The 24,024-nt window shown below is 39.4% G+C and overlaps 1 protein-coding gene across 6 annotated transcripts in view; it reads left to right on the top strand.

Moving 5' to 3' along the window:
- CSRP2 (cysteine and glycine rich protein 2) overlaps window positions 1-23,773 on the top strand; it is a 29,483-nt gene extending 5,710 nt beyond the window's left edge. For 3 of the 6 annotated variants that reach the window (XM_069489458.1, XM_069489457.1, XM_069489459.1), the window contains exons 2-6: window positions 12,289-12,401; window positions 15,135-15,303; window positions 21,018-21,147; window positions 22,836-22,929; window positions 23,466-23,773. In XM_069489458.1, coding sequence (XP_069345559.1) covers window positions 12,290-12,401; window positions 15,135-15,303; window positions 21,018-21,147; window positions 22,836-22,929; window positions 23,466-23,542 — 582 coding nt within the window. In that variant the 5' untranslated portion in view covers window position 12,289 and the 3' untranslated portion in view covers window positions 23,543-23,773. Of the gene's footprint in view, window positions 1-4,996; window positions 5,150-12,288; window positions 12,402-15,134; window positions 15,304-21,017; window positions 21,148-22,835; window positions 22,930-23,465 lie in introns of all 6 variants that reach the window. The other 3 variants (XM_069489456.1, XM_069489460.1, XM_069489461.1) reach the window with 3 other exon arrangements.
- Window positions 23,774-24,024: the final 251 nt, after the last annotated feature.

The following is a 24,024-nucleotide window of genomic DNA, read 5'->3' as shown; positions in this document are numbered from 1 at the left end:
CAAGGAGAAATTGCACTTAGGTGTTCAGATATAAACCAAGCTTTTTAATTGAATGCAGTGGATAAATCCTAGTGCTGTAACTCTTTCAGACATTGAAAAACAAAGAACAAAACTAAAAAACAAAATTTGCCCTATTTTTAAGATATGTATGAAGTGAGATCTTGTATTTGCTCTTACCATTCTGTAAATTAACGCACAGGATTTGGGAAAGGCATGCAGCCCAGACTGCTTGGTGCAAATCCAGTTTGCTGTGATTAATGGCAGCTGTTGCGGAGTGGTGCAGCCAAAGGCTTGTAAGAAAAATGAAGCTTTGCATTTTTTTTTTTATATGCACAGCAATGCCAAGAGTGACAGAAATGGAAGATCACACTTCTTCCTGCCAAATTCAGAAAACGTCCATAGGGGTTCAGCCTAAAAGTGTAAATTTGAACTTCATTTCTTAGACAGTCACCACCATAAGTAGAAATGTTTTTGTACTTGCAGTACATTTTAATGGCCCAGAAAAGGAAGGTTTATGAGCGACTGACTAATCAGCAAAGTTTTTTCTTTACACTGTTTGTTGTTCTGCTGCTGTACTCTAGGCACTGGTCAGTGGGTTTTCCTACTGGAGTACTTACAGCAGGATGGAGGGTATGAGCTGTCCTCTCCATCTCCAAGCTAGCTTTTACTGGCAAGGAACTGCCAAGACATTGTTTACCTTGTTTTATCTTTACAATCTCTCTGTGGGTAGAGAGAGCTACCTTTCCCCATTTACAAGATGAGAAAACTAAGCCCAAGGTTGTACACCTATTACAATAGTAGAGTTAACCCAGGTCTCTCTAGCCCATTCAACCTGCCTACCCTTCTTCCTTCTTTCCATTACGAAATATTTCAGACATACAAAATAGAGAAAAACACAAAGAAAGCCCAACTACCCACTATCCATCTTAAAAAAGAAAACATAAATCCAGTTGAAGCTGAGGATGCTCTTTCTATTATATCATTAGATATTAGAAAAATATTAGATATAATAGAACCTTCCCTGTATCACAGAAAAGATTATTCAGAAATCCTTAGGAAAGCCCTTAAGCTGAATAGAACTTTAAATATTTTGATATATGCCAACTGCTCTAGTACATGGTAGGGAGAATTCAGAAATGTGGCCCTCACTTTAGAGGGGAAGAAGCTTGTAGCATAGTAAGTTGAATGTTGTGGAAGTCTGATAGCTGTTTCCTGAAAATCTGACACATTGTCATTGGTTGGTATAGCTTGTACAACAGAAATTACATTTAACTTAGAATAAGTGAATTTGAAGTAACCCTGAATTACCCTTAAAGAAAGGGAAGAGATTCCCTGCCCCCTTTTTTTTTGGAGACAGAGTCTTGCTCTGTTGCCCGGGCTAGAGTGCCATGGAGTCAGCCTCGCTCACAGCAACCTCAAACTCCTTTGCTCAAGCAATCCTACTGCCTCAGCCTCCTGAGTAGCTGGGACTACAGGCATGCGCCACCATGCCCAGCTAATGTTTTCTATATATTTTTAGTTGTCCAGCTAATTTCTTTCTATTTTTTTAGTAGAGACGGGGTCTTGCTCTTGTTCAGACTGGTCTCGAACTCCCGAGCTCAAACAATCCTCCCACATCGGGCTCCCAGAGTGCTAGGATTACAGGCGTGAGCCACTGCACCCAGCTGATCCCCCTTTTTTTAAAAAAAAAATATCCAGACTGCTCTTCAATGGCATGGAAGAAAATAACAAAGTAATTAGTTAGGTTTTTAAAAATGTATTTTTAAATGTTATTCAAAGGCAATCTAGTCTAACCTTAGTCTTGCCAGTAATCTGGTTCCTTATTGATCGTTGCTCCAAAGTAAATATGTGTGAAAATGGGAAATACCAGGTTGATATTAACAGTCCACTTTTTTTTTTTTTTTTTTTGTTCCTTTCAAAATATTTAGGAGGTACAAAGGTTTTTGTTAGATAGATAGCTTTCATCAGGGCTATAAGAGTGCCCATAAGCCGAATAGTGCTCATCATACCTCTTGGGTAGGCTTTTACCCTTCCCCTTTTGCCCCCTGCCCCCTTCTTGATTGCCAATGAGTTTTACTTCTCTCTGTGCCCATGCGTGTCCATCATTTAGTTCCAGATTATTAGAGAGTACATGTGGTGTTTGTTTTTCCATTCTTGAGATACTTCACTCAGGATAATGGTCTCTAGTTCCATCCAAATTGCTGCAAAAGACATTAATTCATTTTTTATGGCTGAGTAGTCCTCCATGGTGTATATACCACATGTTGTTATTCCACTCATAAGTTTATGGGCACTTAGGTTGACTCCACATCTTTGCAATTGTGAATTGTGCTGCAATAAACATTTGAGTGCAGGTGACTTCTTTTCCTTTAGGATACCCAGTAAAGGGACGGCTGGATTGAATGCTAGGTCTACTTTTGGTTCTTTGAGAAATCTCCATACTGTTTTCCATAAAGGTTGTACTAATTTGCAGTCCCACCAACAGCGTATAAGTGTTCCTTTCTCTCTGCATCCACACCATTCTGTCAGGGGTAAGGTGATATCCCATTGTGGTTTTAATTTGCATTTCCCTGATGATTAGTGATGTTGAGCATTTTTTTCATATGTTTGTTGGCCATTTATATATCTTTTTTGATTAGCTTCTGTTCGTATCTTTTGCCCAGTTTTTAATGGTTTTTTTTTTTTTTTCTTGCTGATTTGAGGCATTTGTAGATTCTGGATATTAGCTCTTGATTGGATATAGTTTGAAAATATTTTCTCCCATTCTGTATGTTGTCTGTTTTCTCTGTTGATTACTTGCTTTGCTGTGCAGAAACTTTTTAATTTAATCAAGTGCCATTTATGTACCTTTGTTGTTGCTGTAACTGTCATTGGGGTCTTAGTCATAAATTCTTTGCCTAGGCCGATGTCTAGAAGAGACATTTGCCTACATTTTCTTCTAGAATTTTTATGGTTTCATGCCTTACATTTAAGCCTTTTATCCATCTTGAATTAATTTTTATAAGTGGTGAGAGAGAGGGATACTGTTTCATTCTTCTATATGTGGCTGTCCAATTTTCCCAGCACCATTTATTGAATAGGGCTTCTTTTCCCCAGTGTATGTTGTTGTCTGCTTTGTTGAAGATCAGTTGTTTGTAGGTAGATGGCTTTACGTCCGAGTTCTCTGTTCTGTTCCATTGGTCTATGTCTCTATTTTTGTACCAATACCATGCTGTTTTGGTTACTATAGCCTTGCAGTATAGTTTGAAGCCTGGTAATGTGATGCCTCTAGATTTGTTCTTTTTGCTTAAGACTGCATTGGCTATTTGGACTCTTTTCTGGTTCCATACAAAGCACAAAACTATTTTTTCTAGATCTGTGAAATATGTTGGTATTTCGATGGGGATTGCATTGAATCTATAAATCACTTTGGGCTGTATGGACATTTTAACAATGTTGATTCTACCAATGTATGAACATGATATGTTTTTCCATTTGTGTCATCTGCAATTTCTTTCTCAGTGTTTCATAGTTTTCCTTGTAGAGATCTTTTACTTCCTTGGTTAAGTATATTCCTAAGTATTTTATTTTCTTTGTATCTATTGTGAATGGTATTCAGTCTTTGATTTGACTCTCAGCTTGAGTGTTATTAGTATATAAAGATGCTACTGATTTGGGTACATTGATTTTTGTAACCTGAGACTTTGCTGAATTTATTTATCAATTTCAGGAGTCTCTTGGTAGAGTCTTTGGGATTTTTTAGGTAGAAGATCATATTGTCAGTGAAAAGTGGTAGTTTGACCTCTTCTTTCCCAATTTGGATACCTTTAGTTCTTTCTGTTGTCTGATTGCTCTGGCTAGGACTTCTAGTACTATGTTGAATAGAAGTGGTGACACTGGACACCCTTGTCTTGTTCCAGTTCTTAGGGGGAATGCTTTCAACTTTGCCCCATTCAGTATAATGCTGGCTGTGGGTTTGTCATATATGACTTTTATAATTTTGAGATATGTTCCTTCTATGCCTAGTTTGTTGAGGGTTTTTAATCATGAAAGGATGCTGGATGTTACGCTTTTTCTGCACCTGTTGAGATGATCATATGGTCTTTGTTTTTGCTTTTGTTTATATGGTGAATCACGTTTATTGATTTACGTATGTTGAATCATCCTTGCATCCCTGAGACGAAGCCCACTTGATCATGGTGGATTATTTTTTTGATGTGCTGTTGAATTCAGTTTTCCAGTATTTTATTGAGGATTTTTGTATCTATATTCAAAAGGGATATTGGTCTGTAGTTTTGTTTTTTTTTGTTGTGTCCTTTCCTGGCTTTGGTATCAAGGTGCTACTGGCTTCATGAATGAGTTGGGAGGATTTCCTCCTCCTTGATGTTATGGAATAATTTCTGCAGTATGGAACCAGTTCTTTGTAAGTCTGGTAGAGTTAGGCTGTGAATCCCTCTGGTCTGGGGCTTTTTTTTGGTTGGTGGATTTTTTTATTCCTACTTTGATCTTGCTGCTCATTATCGGTCTGTTCAGGAGTTCTGTTTCTTTTTGATTGAGTCTTGGGAGGTTGTGTGTTTCCAGGAATTTGTCCATTTCCTCTATGTTTTCCAGTTTATGTGTGTAGAGATTTTCATAGTATTTACGGATGATGTTTTGTATTTCTGTGGTGCCAGTTGTAATATCTCCTTTCTCATTTCTGATTGAGCTTATTTAGATCCTTTCTCTTCTGTTCCTGGTTAATCTAGCAGTATGATGAGAAATGCCTCAATAATAGAAATGTCTCAACAACAAAGTATTTCAAGAGCCAGCTGATACTTGGGATGCAGTATAAGTAATTGTAGTGTCATTCCTATAGGCCTAGATTTGGCCTTTTGGGAACTTAAAGCAGATGTCTGTTACATCCATGAGCATTCCATAATGCGGGTAACTTTGGAGGCCAGGGGCAAAGTCAGTATCACTAATGGCATTCCAAATTCAAGCCATTGCAGGCTACTGGACCTAAGCCTTTGTGTCTTAGGTTTTACAGTGAGACTCAAGTTTCATTCTGGATTTAAACAATGGAGCACCTGTCTCCCAGGAAGGTAATATAAGATTTCTACAAGTACAGAAGGAAAGCTTGACAATCTGTCCCATTGTTGCAAGATATCGATCCTATGTAGATGGCTTCTCAGTAAGTCCGGTAACTTTTGTGGACCCTTGAAATTACCTTGTTCCTGTCTGAATAAGAGAAGTAGACTTTTTGCAAATTCCAATCAACAGTTTAGTAATAAAAAGTAATACCAGTCATATCTCTTTGTGTGTATGTATTGTTGCTGTTTGTTTCAAGGAGCAATTCAAAATGACTTAAAAAGGAAATTTATTGGGTCACCTAACTGAGGTATGCAGGCCAAGATGAAGCACAGTTGAATTCAGGGGCTCAAAAGATCCAAACCAGGGGTGGGGAACCTTTTCATGTTGGAAGGCCACTTTAATTTAGCTATAATCAAATAAGGCCACATTCAAGAAATGTCAATTAGAGATACTTAAAAATGTCCATTATTTTATAAAAAATCTAACTATGTACTTAATAATTAAAAAATGAAAACTATTTGTTAATTTTAAAGTTAACAAACGTTTTTAAGACTTTGTTTGTCTGCTTTTTGTTGGAAAGCCTTTGAATGTTTGGTTGCAGCATGGAGGTCTGCAGTTTCCGTTGAGCCTCTAGATGGGTATTGGTCATTTGTGACCTTAAGGGCATCTTGATTTGGGTCAGGTAGCAGAATGTAGATTGGCAGCAATAAGTGGTGGAAAAGCAAGAAAGCATTTTTCGGGCATGTTTCTGAAGGTGTGTGTATTCTACATTTTTCCATATTTCAGTTGGATCTTTTTTAGCATCAAACAATGACTTTAAAATGTCATCTACTGAGAGCTCAATCAATTCCATCTGTAGTTCTATAAGTGCCTTGGTGATGTTAACTAGGTGAAGCTGAATTGCTTATTTGAGTGTGATGTCATGATTCTCAAAGTCAGTGAACCTTTCATTGTATTCTCTAATAACAACTGCATATTCTTCAAATGATTTACATATATCATCCTGCTCATCAATGACCTTTGCTAACTGGGGAAACTGTTTATCCGAAATTTTCTTTTGAAGACTTGTTTTGAAAAAAGATAGTTTTTTTTTTTAAATGCTTGGATTTTTTTTTTGCCACATATCATATATAGACTTAGTTTCACCTTGCAAAGAAATATTTTAGTCATTATTGTTTGACATGATATCACACAGAAATGCTGCATTCCTATAGAAATCTTCTTTCAATAATTCCCATTGCTGATTCTGTTCTTGCAGAAGTAAAATTTTGGCTACCACCTGTCCCTGTGTTAGCCAATGCACTTTAGAATCATATGACAAATCCACATTGAATACCTCATTGTTCATCTTCAGCATGTTACTAAACTGACTATGCCGTGTTGCATTTGCATGAATATAGTTAACAATACTTATAACTTACTGCAAAGTGTCACTTAGAATAGTAGCTTTAGCACAGAGATTTTACTGATACAAGATATAATGAAATGAGAATGTCTGGATCTGTTAATACTTTTTTTGTCTGTGCAATAAACTCTTCATGTTTTCCTGTCATGGAAGGTGGTCAGTATATACACTCACTACATTTGCCAAATTCAGTCCAACTTCATGACATTTATCTTGAAAGTTTTTGAAGATAATCAATTCCCCGTGTTCTGTTTGCAGGAGTGCCCAAAGGGAGTAACTCTTCATAGCAAACAAAATCTTCCGTTATGACACAAATGAAGTATAAAACCTGCGCCGAGTCATTTGTATCAACTGATTCATCCAAAGTGATCGAATAATATATATTTTCCTTTTGAAGTATCGCATAAAGTTTTGTTAAGTTGAAGGCTAATTCATGGCTGCCGATCAGTTATGTTTTTCCTTGAAAGAGGCAGTTGTTTGTACTTTGAAACATTATCGTGGTCTAAGCAGCCTACAACTTTGGTGCATTCTTTCACAATTTCTACATCACCAAATGGCTTCCCTTTTTTCCTGAGTATATAAGCTACTTTATAGGTTGCTTCAGTGGCATTATTTTTAGGTCTTAGTGCTACTTGAAGGAATTGTCTTTGCTTTTGCTTTTCATCTGTTAATTTCTGCAATAAAACCTTTTGTGCCTCTCCCTCTAACCTCAAATATTTATGGTCCTTATGACTGTTGTAATGCTGATGAGCACTGAATTTCTTTAATGTTGATACTGCAGCGTCACAAAGCAAGCAGATCATCTTATCTTTAGCAGAAACAAGAGAATATTGCAAAACCCATTCCTCATTAAAAACTCTGTTTACGTCCTTCAGCGTTCTCTTGGTCTTCTTTGACATGATGGGCTTTTAAGCAGACAGAATTAAAAATACTGTTGAGTTGTGCAACTATTCACAAATTCCACTTCAAACAGAAACACAGGGTACCATTATCAAAAGCTGATAACAGACTGGTGTACTAGACCCCCATAAGCTCTCGCCAACCAGTCTCATGCACCAGTCAGGCGGGGAAAATTAGAACTAAATTGTGAGCATAAGCAGCTGTTAATTTAGCCCTTATGGCTTACTAATTGTGCCAGTCAATCTTAGAGGATTATTTCATTGAAACTTACTTTATTCTTTGGTACTTTAAATACATTCATTTTAAAAACAAAATACCAATATAAAAGACAAAAATGTATTAATAAAAATAAAAGGATTTGTCCTGTAAAATTTGGATTCAGTCAAAAAGGCCACACTTAAGGATCTAGAAGACCACATGTGGCCTTAAGGCCGCAGGTTCCTCACCCCTGATCTAAACCATTTCTGTTTTCCTCTTTGCTGTCTTCATTCTTAGGTTCTTTTCTTATAGTGCTAGACAGCTGCTAGCACTTCCACCCCTATATCCATACAGTGCTAAACCAAAGCCTTGGGTTTCTCTTTCACTCAACTGAACCAGGTCATTTCTGAACCAATGACTACGGCAAGAAAGGGGAATGCAGTATCTGATTGGCTCTGACTGAGTCACATGCCCAACTCTGGTGTGGGGGTTGCTGTGGTTTAATTGTTTTTGTCCCCTCACCAAAACTGATGTGGAAATTTAATCCCCGATGCAACAGTGTTGGAGATGGGGCCTAGTGGGAGGTGTTTAGGTCATGAGGGATCTGCCCTCATGAATGGTTAATGCCAGTGTAAAATGGGCTTGTGGGAATGGGTTCGCTCTCTTCTACTCTTCTGCCACGTGAGGAACAGCGTTCCTCCCCTCTGGAGGATGAAGCTTTCAAGGTGCCACTTGCAAGTGGAGCTGGGCCCTTATCAGACACTAAACCTTCCAGTGCCTTGATGTTGGACTTCCCAGCCTCCAGCACCGTGGGAGATACATTTGTGTTCTTTATAAATTACCCAGTCTCAGGTGTTATTAATGTTGTAGCAACACAGAACACACTAACACAGAAGTTGGCACCAAGAGTGGGATGCTGCTGTAAACAGTCACCCGAAAATGTGGAAGCGGCTTTGGAACAGGGTAGTAGGTAGAGGCTGAAACAGTTTTGGAGTGAGTGCTAGAAAAAGCCTGTATTGCTATGAACATAGCATTAGGGGTGATTCTGGTGAGAGATCAGAAGAGCTGTAGGGAGTCTCATTCTTAGAGATTAAATTTTCATGACCAGAATCTGGTAGAAATATGGACAGTTAAGGCTATTCTGGAGAGGTCTCAGACAGAAATGAGGAACAAGGTATTGGAAACTGGTAGAAAGGCATCCTTGTTAAGCAATGGCAAAGAAAGAACTTGGCTGAATTGTATCCCTGTCCTAGGACTTTGTGGAAGAAAGAACTTCAGAGCAATGAAGTAGGATATCTGTCAGAGGTAATATGTAAGTAGCAAAGCATTCAAGGTGCTGCATGGCTTCTCTTAACTACTTCTAGTAAAATGTGAGAAGAGAGGATTTGAAGACAGAATTTATAGTTAAAAGGTTAGCAGAATGTAAAGCTTTGAAAAATTCTCAGCCTGTCCACCTAAAGAATAAACAAGCATGTTTAGGAGAGAAAACCAAGGGTATGGCCAAGTGACCTTTTTTTTTTAATATATTTTTTTTATTGTTATTTCAGCATATTGTGGGGGTACAAAAGTTTAGGTTACATGTATTGCCCCCCCCCCCCCCACGAGGTCAGAGCCTCAAACATGCCAAGTGACCTTTTCCTTTGGATAAGGAGATTAATGTAGAGAGAAGGAAGCCAGGTGCTCCCAGCAAGAGGATGGGAGAATGACCTGGAAGACATTTCAGAGATCTTCAAGGCTGCCCCTCCCGTCACAGCCCCAGAGTGCCAGGGTCTTGTGGGCACAAAGGTTTCGAGAGAGGGGCCCAGGGTGCTCATAGGACTGTGGGGCTCGCTGCCCGTATTCCAGCACAGCACTCCTTGGCTACCTCAGCTGTGGCTCAGGCAGGCCCAGGTGTGACTCAGGCTGCCATTTGGAGGGCACAAGCAGTGAGCCTTGGTGGCATCCATGTTAGCTAATTCTGCAGGTTCACAGGCTGCACAAGCTGTGGAGGCATGACTTCCTCTACTTAGATTTCAAAGGGGTACCTCAGAGAGCCTGGGGCCCAGGCAGAGATTTGCCATAGGGGCAGAGCCCCCACAGAGAGCCCTCACTAGGGCAGTGCTTATTGGAGCCATGGGGCAGGGCTGTCCCTGAAAGCTCATAATGGTGGAGCCACCAGCGTTCAGCACCAGCCTGGGAGAGCTACAGGCACCTGACTCCAATCTGTGAGAGCCCTGTGGGCTGCACTCAGGAAGGCTGTGGGGGTAGGGCCACCCGGAGCCTTGAGGGTTCAACCCCTACCCCAGTGTGCGCAGACAGCAGATATGGTGTCAAAGAAGTTTATTCTCAAGCCGTAGGATCTAGTGTTGTTTGCCCTGTTGGGTGTTGGACTGACTTGGGACCTGTTATCCCTTTCATCTTGCCTATTTCTCCCTTTTGGAATAAGAATGTCTATCCCATGCCTGTCCCACCATTGTATTTTAGAAGCATCTGACTTCTTAGATTTCACAGGCTCACAGTTGCAGGGAGATTTGTCTCAGGATGAATGATGCCTTGAGTCTCACCCATATCTGATTAGATGAGACTCTGGATTTTAGACTTTTGAGTTGATGCTGGAATGAGTTAAGACTTTGGGGGCTACTGGGATGGAATGAATGTATTTTGAGCATGAGGAGGACATGAATTTTGCAGTGCTAGGGGCAGAATACTATGGTTTGAATTTGTCTCCCAAAGTATATGTGTTGGAAACTTCATTCCCAATGCAACAGTGTTGGGTGGTGGGACCTAAATGGAGGTGTTCAGGTCATGAAGGATCCACTCTCATGAATGCATTAATAACACTATGGAAAGGGCCTCTCTCTGCTGCTCTTCTGCCACATAAGGAACGTCCTCTAGAGAGGATGCCGGGACCATCCTACAAGTGGATACTGGGTCCTCACCAGACACCAAACCTCTACTGCCTTGATCTTGGACTTCTCAGCCAGCAGAACTATGAGAAATAAATTTCTGTTCCTTATAAATTACCCAGTTGGAGGCATTCTATTATAGCGGCACAAAACAGACTAAGACAATACCGTCTAAATCAGTGCTTTTCAAACTGTCTGTAGTAAAAGACTGTTATTTTTGTTTTAATTTCCAAGTACAGACTGACTCTCTGACTCTGTCCAACAAGATGAGTTCACTGATCATGATTTTGGTTTGTTGCATAAGATTGTATAGAAGTTTCTAAGTTACCTGAATTTTGTCTTGAATTGGTAGTAAGCATGGTGGACCATAGCCAGGAGACCACATTTTAATAAATACTTCTCTAAACCACATGGACTAAGAAAGAGATTGTTGCTTCCTTGGGAGAAAATCTGGGGAAGAGGGAAGAGAATACTGTGTGCCGGAAAGATGCCCACCATCATCATTAATTCTACAGATCTTTCTTTTGGAAAGGCCTCAACTTAGCATCCAGGAAATTGTTGGGTTCTGGATCATTTTAATGGGGTAAGAGGAGAATTTACCACCCCCCTTTTTATTTTAAAGATTGCAGATTCTTCAATCTTTTCTGCTGAGCAACATTCCTTTTCCCTTGTTTTTCTAGCCAGGTTTGAGTGAGTGTTCAGGTCTCCACTTTCTTACCCAGCTGTTTCCTAGAGAGGCAAACAGTTCATCGGAAGAGACGGGCAAGGCCTGCGAGCACCACTCCACAGAAGTCTGAAAAGGGCAGTGGGGAAAGAGGAATTGTTCTGCTGTTCTTAGTTACCACTCAGGGCAGGGCAGACATAACATGCCTCCTTAGCAGGACAACTTTCTGTACTTTAGGGCACTTGAGGAAGCTGGCCATTCAAAACTAGGCATTCTCAACTGTGTCCAGGCAGACCAATTTGTTGAGAAAATTTTGCCGCATGTCATAATGAGATGGTGTAGGATTTAAACTTCCACTTTGCCCATCACATCAGGCCACGGTGTTCAAACTTATTCCTACACGCTCAGCAGACAATTCACATTGCTTGGTAGCAGATTCTGCATGGCCTGACAGACCTGCCAAAGAGGGAAAAGCGACTGTTGGCTGGACTAGTGGGCCTTGGGATTAGTGAAGCATAGAAACTAAATCGGAGCCATCTGGATGAACGTTTGTTGTGGTTACAGCCAGGCTCCATGCATGCCGTCGTACTAGTCACAGACACAACTATTTATGCTATAATTGTGTGTAACTCTAGCGGACAAATGTAAAACTTGTTCTTTGGGGGCAACACACTTTCTTCTTCCCCAGAAAGTATGTCATAGCTTGTGTATGTTAAATGTTAAGAATTTAGTGTTGTTACAGTGAATTAAACATGTAATAAAAACTTCCACCCAAGAGTAAAATCTTCAGCTGAGTTTTTTTTTTAAAAAGTTCATTAAAGACTGGGGCTGTTGGGGAGGGGGGCAAGTTTGCCTTTCCACTCCCCACACTTCTTTGCTAACTCCTGTGGATTCTAGTGGCATAGTTGGTTTTGTGCCTGGTGACCTGTACTGTTCTATTGAATGCAGGTCCTTTGTCTTAGGAAAAAAAAAAATTTTTGTGCATGACAAGCCAGAGTTTCCTAATGAAAGAGCTGTAATTTGGGAGAAGAGATGAGGTTATTTTGGAGGAACTCAGGCCTTTGAAAGATGTGGTTAGAGAGGTTCCTAAAGACACAAAATCTGCAGCTGTCCCTGGATTTAAACAGCCCTCTAGGGAGCTGTAAGACCAGCACGGGGACATTCTAACAAATCCTTTATTTCTTCAGAATGCCTGTCTGGGGAGGTGGAAACAAGTGTGGGGCCTGTGGGAGGACCGTGTACCACGCGGAAGAGGTGCAGTGTGATGGCCGGAGCTTCCACCGCTGCTGCTTCCTGTGCAGTAAGTAGCTCCCTGTGCTCCACCTTTGACAGGATGTGTGTGTAAAAAGCTTCACTACACTATTTTTACCTATTTAAAGAAAAAAACCCTATTTTTACCTATTAAGGAGAAATTGAGGTTTTGCTAGCAAAGATTACTATAGAAGCACGAGTGGATTTTCCCTGTCTGTCCTCTGACGCTGTAAGTGCGGAGCCTCGCAGGCAAGGCCAGCAGGGGTGGCCCAAGACACTCGGCCTCCCTGTGCGTCCCCACAGCGCTTGGCTTCTGTTTCACCTTTTGGTCTTTCCTTGGTGCCGCGTCTGTCTCCCCTGCTTCACTGAGAGTTCAGTGTCGTAGTCCAGCACACTTTGTGGCACGCTGTAAGTCTTGGTGCCAATTTTTGAATAAATGAATCGTTCCTCTTCCACCCCAGCTTTCTCTTTCTGGCTGGGTTCCTTCTCTTTGAAACCTTCTTGCTTATTTCTTGCCACACTGATAACTAAAATTCAGGTACTTAGAAGCTCAAATTCTGTTTTCTCTGGTAGTGAATGTTCAGGGTTATTCCTGGTTTTTGATACTCTAAATTTGAGGGAAAGAAGCAGAGGATATGAAAGTCCCATAGAGGCAAATTAGGAATTGTTTATAGATGGAAAATGACCAGTGTCTGGTGTAGACAGGAAGTAGGACATAAAACAACACATGCCTGTATGCTCCAAAGACAGTAAATACCTGATAATGAGAGAAACAGAACAAGAGAGAAGCCCCAACACCCAAAAATTCCCTCTAATGACAACTTTGTCTTCAGTTTTGAAACAGTATAGTAGCAGCCTAAGAAAGCTCTTCATGAGTCATCTGATTCAAATGACAGAATCTTCTTTATTGAAGGATTTGTTACATTGGAGGAACCCACCCATACATGCAGATATTTGCCTTATCTGTAGTATTGTACAGTGAAAATTGCTGTAAGAAACCGTATATTAAAAATAAATTTGGTTATTTTTAAGAAAAAAATCTTCAGAAAAATCCCCCAAATTTGAATCATTCTGTTCCCTTGAGGAGCCAGCATTCAAGGTATCTGGACCTCTTTAATAGTGTAACTGCTTCACAGACAAGTAGAAACAGCTAACAGAAAGTTGTAGTTACAAAAAATATTATAGAAATACTAAGTATGAATGTTTGCTATGTACTCCTCATAATAGCTACTATTCCTTAAAAGATCTGGTTTAACCATTACTTTCAGAAGTTACTTTTTTTTTCCTAAAGGAGTCTATTTTTCAGCAGGCAGGTTTGTAACCAAGAAAGGATGGAAACAGAGAAAATGCAATACTTCAGGAATTGCTCTCAGTTTTATCTATCTAGGTTGAGCCATGATGTCTACACCATAATAAAGTCAGTGTTTTACTAAATGTCAAGTTCTTTAATGGTCATTTTTACTAACCCTTCCTAATATTTGTCTCTGCTGACTAAAGCTTTTAAGGAAATAATGCAGATTAGTTGGCAGACCTGTGAGAATAGGGATGAGGACTGGGAAAAGAGGAGTAGTTATACTCATTTTCTTGTACGTAAACTTGCTTTGGTTAATACAGATTTTTTTCAAAACAGTTCTTATATTAATATTTATTTATATTTATTCTGTCTGTTAAGGGTATTTGTCCCTCAGCAGTGTATGTTTTTAGGTTAACTGTATCTTCAGTCAAATATCTTTCAGCACTTCAGCCTCCACAGATAGGTTCCAGAGTAAGTGTCATTTTATTCTACCACAGATGACTTTAAGATAGAACGTTCCCAATTTAACTTTATTTTAAAACGAGCCAGCTTGTCATCCCCCCCACCTTCTGTTTTTCCGTTTGTCCTTGTCTCCCTCCTTTTGTTTCTCCCTCTCTCTTTTAAATAAATAAAGATCCCCTTTTCAACTATTCTAATCTTTGCTTTCTGCCTGCAGAATGTGCTATCAGTGAGTTCCCTCATAATTTACTTTTTTTCTAGAGCTTAATTGAAGTTTTAGAACATGAAATAATGTCTGGATAAAACGTGATGATGATTGGCAGTTTTATGAAGTGGGATATGTGGAAATGTCTTGTGGCAAGAAATCCATCAAGAAAGAATGTATTCTCCTTTGGGACAGAAGGGAAAACAAATGCAGACTTTAAACCACTTGACAATTTTCAGACATACTTATCATTGCTAGAGAAGCTGGTGGGGAGTTGAGAGAAGAATACTTTTCCCATTCTAGATGAGTGATGAAAACTAGAATTCTGGATTTAAAGCTGTTTTTATCCCAGGGGATGCTTTTGGGGGAGGAAGCGCTACACAGGCAACGCCCCCAAGGCACTGAGCTACCCTTTTGTTCTTTGTGACATTGTGATTTAACAAGACTTAGTATGGAGAGGCTGAAAGATTAAGAGCAAGGGTTGCCAGCAAGTCCTCCTTAGTTTATTCCTTTTGTTCCTGTAATTATAGCCATTTCTGAGACAGAGGCAAATCATATTAAAAGTTTGAGGCTTCTGGTTATTAAGATTCAGAAACAACTATCAGATCCATGGAGAAAGGCCAATAATCCTCAACTGTAGTTGACCAGTCCAGATGCTGGCTGTCTCATGGCTTTCGGGAAACCAGGGGATAAACTAGGAATGCGAGAGCGCCTGAGCCTTTACCATGTGTAGACCATGTGTCTTTGCCACCAATTTTAAGGAAAAAGGCATCTTTGGAACATGTTTAAAGTCTAACTTTTCCTCCTCCCACCCCCCGCCCTAGTGGTTTGCAGGAAGAATTTAGATAGCACAACAGTGGCAATTCATGATGAAGAGATCTACTGCAAATCCTGCTATGGAAAGAAGTACGGGCCGAAAGGCTATGGTTATGGCCAGGGCGCTGGCACGCTCAACATGGACCGTGGTGAGAGGCTGGGCATCAAGCCAGAGAGGTGAGGAGGAGATTGTTTGTTACCTTTAAGAATGAGTTACAACAATTAATGTGGCAGGGCAAACAGGAACCTGGGAGTTTCCAGATTTTTAGTTTAAACTAAGCAAATACAAAGTGACTAATTTTCCAATGTAAACTAGTGACTATTGTTTTAAGTTCAAAATATTGACAGTTTGGTACCTAACAAAATTATTATTATTTCTAGTCCTGGTTTTATAGCACTCCAAGGTGTATCTAGGAGTCATGTTCTTTTTTTTTTTTTTTTTTTTTTGAGACAGAGTCTCACTTTGTTGCCCAGGCTAGAGTGAGTGCCATGGCGTCAGCCTAGCTCACAGCAACCTCAAACTCCTGAGCTCAAGGGATCCTCCTGTCTCAGCCTCCCGAGTAGTTGGGACTACAGGCATGCACCACCATGCCCGGCTAATTTTTTCTATATATATTTTTAGCTGTCCATATAATTTCTTTCTATTTTTAGTAGAGATGGGGTCTCGCTCTTGCTCAGGCTGGTCTCGAACTCCTGAGCTCAAACGATCCGCCCACCTCGGCCTCCCAGAGTGCTAGGATTACAGGCGTGAGCCACCGTGCCCAGCCTAGGAGTCATGTTCTTAAAAGCAGTTTATTTAAATTTACTTCCGTTTCACAACACTTCAGAGACCAGATGTCATGAAATTAAATGATAGAGAAATGTAGTATCTGAATTATGAGAGGTGTTTCTCTTGTACAGTTAAACAGTCAATGAAAATTCCTGTTACTCTTTCCATGTAAGAATTTTCCTCATCAAGAAATTACTTTTCTCTAACTTAAAATTCTCACCTAGGCTGGGTGTGGGGGCTCACTCTTGTAATTCCTGCACTTTGGGAGGCTGAGGCAGAGGATTGCTTCAGGCCAGGAGTGAGAGACCAGTCTGGGCAATGTAGCAAGACCTTGTCTCTAAAAATTGAAATTATTTTCTGTTTTTGATTCTTTGAGAAACTAGTGTGAAACTTTAAAGGCTCTGTGTCAAGGTGCTAACGGTTAAAGTTCACTTAGTATTTCATACTCAGGCTGACTAACTTCATTTGGAATTTCCTCTTAAGTCCTATTTTTAACCTCTTAATTTCCCTGTTTGAACTTCATATTTTTCATATCCATTTTATATTGAAGAGGTCAAAATTGGTATAATACTCCAATAAAACAGCCTTTCCTTGGATAAGACCATTAATTGTGCCAGGCTTTATAGAATGTTAACATATGTTAACTCTTGTAATCCTCACAAAAATCCTACAAAGTTAGGATTTTCTGTCTTACTCAAGAACAAATTGAGACAGTAACAAGTAATTTGCCTAAAGTCACACTGTTAGTTAATTGTAGAGCTTGGAACTTAACCTCTAACTCCAAAGCTTATGATCTGAAACATGGTGCTTGACTGGGCTGAAATAATAATATATATCGAGTGCCTATTGTCTGCTGAACATTTATCTTCATTCTGTATAATCCTCACAGTAACTCTGAGATGTAAATATTTTGTCCCTATTTAATACAGGACACTAAGGGTCAGGTATACAGTTAATAACTATAGTTACCCTGCCATGCAATAGATCTTATTAACTTATTCTTCCTATCTAAATGTAATTGTATATCCTTTGACCTCTCTCCCCTAACAACCTCAGCCTCTGGTAACCACCATTCTATTCTCCACTTCTATTAATATGAGATAAACGTTTCCAGATTCCACATATAAGAGAGATCATGTAGTATTTGTCTTTCTGTGCCTGGCTTATTTCACTTAACACAATGTCTTCCACGTTCATCTATGTTGTCAAAAGTGACAGGATTTCATTCTCTTTTTATGGCTGAATAGTATTCCATTTTGTATATATAGCACATTTTCTTTATCCATTTATCTGTTGATGGACCCTTAGGTTGATTCCATACCTTGGCTATTGTGAATAGTGCTGCAGGGAACACCGGAGTGCAGATCTCTTTGATATAATGATTTTATTTCCTTTGAATATATACCCAGTAGTAGGATTGCTGGATCATATGGTAGCTCTATTTTTAACTTTTGGAGGAACCTCCATACTGTTTTCTGTAGTGGCTGTGCTAATTTATATCACCACTAAGTGTGCAGGGTTCCTTTTTCTCCACATCCTCACCAATAGTGTTGCCTTTTGTCTTTTTGATAGTAGCCATTCTAACAGGAGTGAGGTAATGTTTCATTGTGGTTTTGAATTGCATTTCCCTGATTAGTGATGTTGAGTGTTTTTTCATATACCTGTTGCTTATCGTGTGTCTTTTGCCTATTTTTAATTGGTATATTTGCTTTCTTACTATTGAGTTGAATTCCTTATATATTTTGGTTATTAACCCCTTATCAGATGAATAGTTTATAAATATTTTCTCCCATTCTGTAGGTAGTCTCTTTACTTTTGTTTCCTTTAATGTGCAGTAACTTTTTAGTTTGCTGTAATCTCATTTGTCTATCTTTGCTTTTATTACCTGTGCTTTTGAGGTCCTATCCAAAAAAATCAGTGCCCAGACCAAGAAGCCTTTCTGTTTTTTTTTTTTTTTTTTTTTTTTTTTGAGACAGAGTCTCACTCTATTGCCTGGGCTAGAGTGCCGTGGCGTCAGCCTAGCTCACAGCAACCTCAAACTCCTGGGCTCAAGCGCTCCTCCTGCCTCAGCCTCCCGAGTAGCTGGGACTACAGGCATGTGCCACCATGCCCGACTAATTTTTTCTATATGTATTTTTAGCTGTCTACATAATTTCTTTCTATTTTTAGTAGCGATGGTGTCTCACTCTTGCTCAGGCTGGTCTTGAACTCCTGAGCTCAAACGATCCGCCCACCTCAGCCTCCCAGAGTGCTAGGATTACAGGCGTGAGCCACCGCGCCTGGCCAAGAAGCCTTTCTTAATGACTGAACACCCGTGGCCTGGACTGCCCTTGTGGCATGTGGCAATTGTAACATTCATGGAGACTAAACATCTTCACAAGAATCTCCCAGAGAGGCAGCATTGTGCTCAAGAACCTTTTCACTGAAGCCGACCTGCATTTTTCGTTCAGGCTCACCATTCACTAAATCTCTAGTCCTTCAGTAAGTTATTTAACATCGAGCCCCATTTCGTCATCTGTAATATGACATAACAATTATCCTATGAAGTCGTTAGAAGGCAGAAGGGAGGTAATCTATGTGAAGTTCTTATTAATGTGATGATTGGCAGATTTGGAAAATTTCCTTAGGAATCTCATCTCCAGCACTTGCAGTTATCATTGATAAGCTCTTAATCATTTTTAAAACTACAGTATATCAGCAGGTTGTGAAGATTCTTTGAAAATACACCTACATTAAGGAAAATTGGAAAAAACTATACTGTGAATTAGTACTTTGAATTGGTATTTGTTGCTTAAAATAAATTTCCAGTGGCCACATCAAACGTGATTAAAAAAGTACTACATATTAAACAACTTAGGTGGAAGTGCAGAAAACTGTTAACAAAAAGCAGATATAATGGAGATGAAGATATTGAAGATACATGTCAAATGTTTGAAAAAATTGTTTTATGAAAAGGCAGTATTTCTAAATTAACATTTTGTTTGATTTTAAATATGCATATAACTTAAAAATATAACTAGGAAAATTTCACTGGGGGGAGTGGTAGGGTGTAGGAGGTGTAGAGTGGGAAAGTGACAAGACCAGATTTTTCAAGACAGTTGAGACCTCAAAAATGGTGATTTCGTGGAGAAATAAGGTAGTTGCTTTTATCTAACACTGAAATTTGCCAGGGGTCTGTGATAGAAAAGTGGCAGAGGAAAGTAGCTTCTAAAATATTGAAAAGAAAGTGGCTGGAGACTGGGATGTTACAAGGATATGTGATGACATATGGAAATAGTTTTAATTATATATTTTTGAAGTACCATAGTCCCATGTAACATGTATTTCAGTCTAAATCAAGTTACCACATGAACATAGCTCAAAGACATTTTATAGTTTACATCCTTCATCTGACATTAAATTCAACAAGAGGAAGCCCATCATGGTGTCCATGGCAACTATAGATTCACTAGTGTCCCCAGAACTCAAAGAATTTAAATTTACAAGTGGTTTATTACTAAAAAAAATTTCAATTACCTGTGTGTTGCTAAATCCCTATATCAGTTCTTGCTGCTTCCTTCTTAATCTTCCATTCTCAACGTTGGAATGCCCTAGAGCTCCTTGTACCTTCTCTCTATTTATACTCTCAGGAGCACATCTAGTCTCAAGGGTTGTCTGCTTTTGATTCTTAAATTTATGTCTCTCTTGAACCCCAGACTCACATATCCAACTGCCTACTGGATATCTCCACTTGGAAAGGCTAAATAGCTTCCTAAACTTGTACATCCAAACCTGAGCTGCCAATATCCCCCTCAGCCTGCTCTACCCAGTCATGCCCCTCTCAGCAAATGGCAGCTCCATTCTCAGTTACTAAGAGTAAAATTTTTGATCATTCTTTCCCACATCTTACAGCCAATCAAGTCTAAAAGGAATGGATTCATCGGATCTTTACAAAACCTATCTAGAATCCAGATTAGTCCAAGTGAATATAATTTTTCGTCTGGTTTATGGCAACAGACTTCTAACTGATCTCCAAAGCTTGTGCTTCTCTCTTTGGCCTCCCCTTCAGTCTTCCCTCAATGGAGCAATGGAATGATCTTGGTAATACCTACATCAATTCATAGCACTGCACTCCTCAAAACCTTTACATGGCTTCCCATTTTCCTCAGAGTAAAAGCCAGACTCTTTGCAAAGGTCTTCAAAGCCCCAGATAATCTAAACCCCTGCACCTTGTTACTAGTTGACCTTATTGCCCACTGCTCTCTCCCTCACTCCCTCCACTGCAGCCAGACTCACCTTCTTGCTGATCCCAGAACTGCAAAACATTGTTTTTCCAGTAGGAAAAACTGACACTTACTTGCCACTTGCTGAGTGCTATTGATAAGCTCAACTAATTTATAAGATCTAAAAGGGCTTTTACATCTTCTCATAAGCCCAGTGGGTGTTCTGAAATAGTAGGTACACCTACTTTATTAAATGGAAAAAAATTCCTGAGAGCAGGGAGTATGGTTTACCCAGTGTAAATAGTGACAAAAATACCACCCTATCCAGAGAAAAAGTAAACAGATCACATAGTAATAGGCAAATTTTCTAAAATATTTTCCCATGAAGAAAGTAGTTCATTCACATTTTTCTCTCTTTAAGATATATTAGGAAATTAAGTAATCTGTAAAACATGCTTAACTTTCTTGTAGACTATGAAGGCAACTGACCTATTTGCAGAATTTCATAACTGCTTAACATTGATTTTTCAGTCTCCTGTGAAGTAAAAAAGCTAGATGTGATTAATAATATGAATCTGGAATAAAAATATGTGCTCTGGTAGGTTTTAATAGAGCTAACAATTGCTCATTGGAGAGGCTAGCACTGGGGATGAAAATTCTATGTGGACTTAGAGGAACAGATAGTTAAGTTTGGGGCCTTTTTGTAGTAATAATGAACCCATAAATTGATTAAAGTAGTAACTGTGGCTGACACCTGAGATTAATTTCTTCTTTATTCTTTCCTCTATACTGGCCTACAGAGGACTCTGGCCTGAGACAGTACAGTAGCCAAGTCCCAGAGTGCTATTGTTCCTTGCATGTGGACTTGTGAGCACCCTGTAGGATAGCTTACCTATTTTTTTTTTTTCTGTTTCCACAAGTGTTCAACCTCACAGGCCTACAACAAATCCAAACACTTCTAAATTTGCCCAGAAATACGGAGGTGCTGAGAAGTGTTCCAGATGTGGGGACTCCGTATATGCTGCTGAGAAGATAATTGGAGCTGGAAAGGTAAAGTGCTATTTTGAATTAGTAACAGTGAATGACTCCTCTCTGCTCTTGTTCCCTCTAACCCTGCCACATCACTCACTCAGGTATGCTATGTCTTATAAATGCCTTGTATCAAACTTTTAAATGAATTTCCATCAGAATCATGAATTTTTTGAAGCAATGTCCTTATTTGACAAATTACTTTTATGTATAAAAAGAAACTTGTTTTCATTGGGGGTGCTCCTAAACATTAACTTTAAAAGGCCACACTATTAAAAAACCTGGAATTTGATCCCAAAGGCAATCAACAGCAACAACAAAAATAAATAAATGGGACCTGATTAAATTAAAAGGCTTCTGCATAGCCAAAGAAACAGTCAAGAGAGCAAACAGACAACCTACAGAATGGGAAAAAATTTTCACATGTTACACATCTGATAAAGGACTGATAACTAGAATCTATTTAGAACTCAGGAAAATCACCAAGAAAAAAATCAAACAACCCTATCAAAAAGTGGGCAAAGGACATGAATAGAAATTTTTCTAAAGAAGATAGAAGAATGGCTAACAAACATATGAAAAAATGCTCAACATCTCTAATCATCAGGGAAATGCACATCAAAACCACAATGAGATATCACTTAACTGTAGTGAGAATGGCTTTTATAAAAAAAGTCCCAAAACAATAAATGTTGGCTTGGATGTGGAGAGACAGGAAAACTCATACACTGCTGGTGGGACTGCAAACTAGTGCAACCCCTGTGGAAAGCAATATGAAGATACCGCAAACAGATACAAGTAGACCTACCATTTGATCCAGCAATCCCATTATTGGGCATCTACCCAAAAGAACAAAAGACATTCTATAAAAAAGACACCTGCACCCGTATGTTTATAGCAGCACAGTTCACAATCGCAAAGATGTGGAAACAACCCAAACGCCCATCAATACGTGAGTGGATTAGTAAAATGTGGTGTATATATATACCATGGAGTATTACTCAGCTATAAGAAATAACAGTGGTATAGAATCTCTTATGTTCTCCTGGATAGAGTTAGAACCCATTCTACTAAGTGAAGTATCCCAAGACTGGAAAAATAAGCACCACATGTACTCACCAGCAACTTGGTTTCCCTGATCATCACCTAAGTGCACATTTGGGAACACCACCAATTGGGTGTCGGGCAGATTTAGGGGGGGAGGGGATGGGTGTATACCTACATAATGAGTGCGCTGCGCACCGTTGGGGGAATGGACATGCTTGAAGCGCTGACTGGGGGGTGGGGGATAGGCAATATACATAACCTAAACTTTTGTACCCCCATAATATGCTGAAATAAAAAAAAAACAAACAAACTGGAATTTGCCAGTTATTTAGTATAGTGAAAAAAGCAGTAAACAGAGTCAAGATACCTGATGCTAGTTAGGTGCATGGATCTGGAGAAGTTACCACTTAACCTCTTTGAGCTGCAGTGTTCTCAGCCAGAAAGGAGGCCGTCATTAAAGGGCTTGTGGCAATAGCTCTTTTGTAGGTGACCAAGAACGTAGATAGTGAGGAGGGCTAGTTTCTGTCTTCAAGTTGGAGTTGAACCACAGAAGTCAGAAGCTTGCTCTGGGCTGCTCTTCCTGGGCCACTTTTTGCCACACATCTAAATTATACTTCAGGAAACAGGCTTCTCAACTGTGCTAACACATTTGTCTCTTCTAGCCCTGGCACAAAAACTGTTTTCGATGTGCCAAGTGTGGGAAGAGTCTTGAATCAACAACTCTGACTGAAAAAGAAGGTGAAATCTATTGTAAAGGTAAAATTAGTTTCATTTATTGCTATCTATATAAATATCGTATACTGGTTATTGTTTATGAAATGTCACCAGCATAGAAAAAACAAAAATACTCTGAAAATAGGGACAAGGAGGTGTCACTGGCTATTGGAAAATAAAAGATCCAGAGATGCTTACAGATGACAGAGAACCACAGATAATCTTAACTTCCTGATAATTTAAAACTCCCCCACAACTAAGCAAAAACACCATATAGTTATCTTTCAACTTAACGTTTTAAGCAAAGCTTATGACTGTATGAAAGTAATGGACAAATACGTAACTGATCTGACTGATATGCTGGCACCTGAGCCCAGCACTATGGAACTAGAATGCTGGCACTTGCCTTCATAGCTTTAAGACACTTGCTGCATGGCACATTTTACATCTTAAATGATTTAAACTCTTTGACATTGCTAGTAGTTTGTTTTTTAATTTGTGGGGATTTGTTGAGTGGGTCTTAAGCAATGATAGCAAAGCTTAACGGACTTGCACTAACTCTCCCTTTTCTTTTGTAGGATGCTACGCAAAGAACTTTGGCCCAAAGGGATTTGGCTATGGCCAAGGCGCAGGAGCTCTTGTTCATGCCCAGTAAAGGTGTAAACCCAGAACTAAGTATCACACACTGAGAATCTCTTCGTAATCTAGGCACAGATAATCTTGTAACACTAAACTGTGAAATTCTACCAGCATTAAGTACTGTATATTACCCTGTACTTGGATAAGCTGCCTAACTTGTAGGAAAAGAGCACTGTATCCTTTTGCTTTATTCACCAGCATTTTCAAGAACCATTTCTTTTACATTTTAAATAAAACTTCAGCTTGATGTGTGTATTGTCTTTTAATTAACCTTTTGGAGGAGCTGCTGTGACTTCAGTTAGTAGAAAATCATTTGGGCCTCCACTTTGTTAAAGAGAATCAACCCCCTCACCCAGTGACTCACTAGGTTAATGTTTGCATAACAGGTGTTGAAAGATGTCTCTCTTAAGCTGCCAAGTACGCCTCAAGAGGGAGGGAGGGTTAGTAGGCAACAGGCATCCCCCTTTCTGCTCCTCAGAGCTGGTGTTCAGCAGTACA

The sequence above is a fragment of the Eulemur rufifrons genome, chromosome 16 (genome assembly GCF_041146395.1).
Source record: "Eulemur rufifrons isolate Redbay chromosome 16, OSU_ERuf_1, whole genome shotgun sequence".
Classification (NCBI taxonomy): Eukaryota; Metazoa; Chordata; class Mammalia; order Primates; family Lemuridae; genus Eulemur; species Eulemur rufifrons.
Note: the sequence above shows the minus strand (reverse complement) of the source record. Positions and strands in the feature narration are given on the sequence as shown.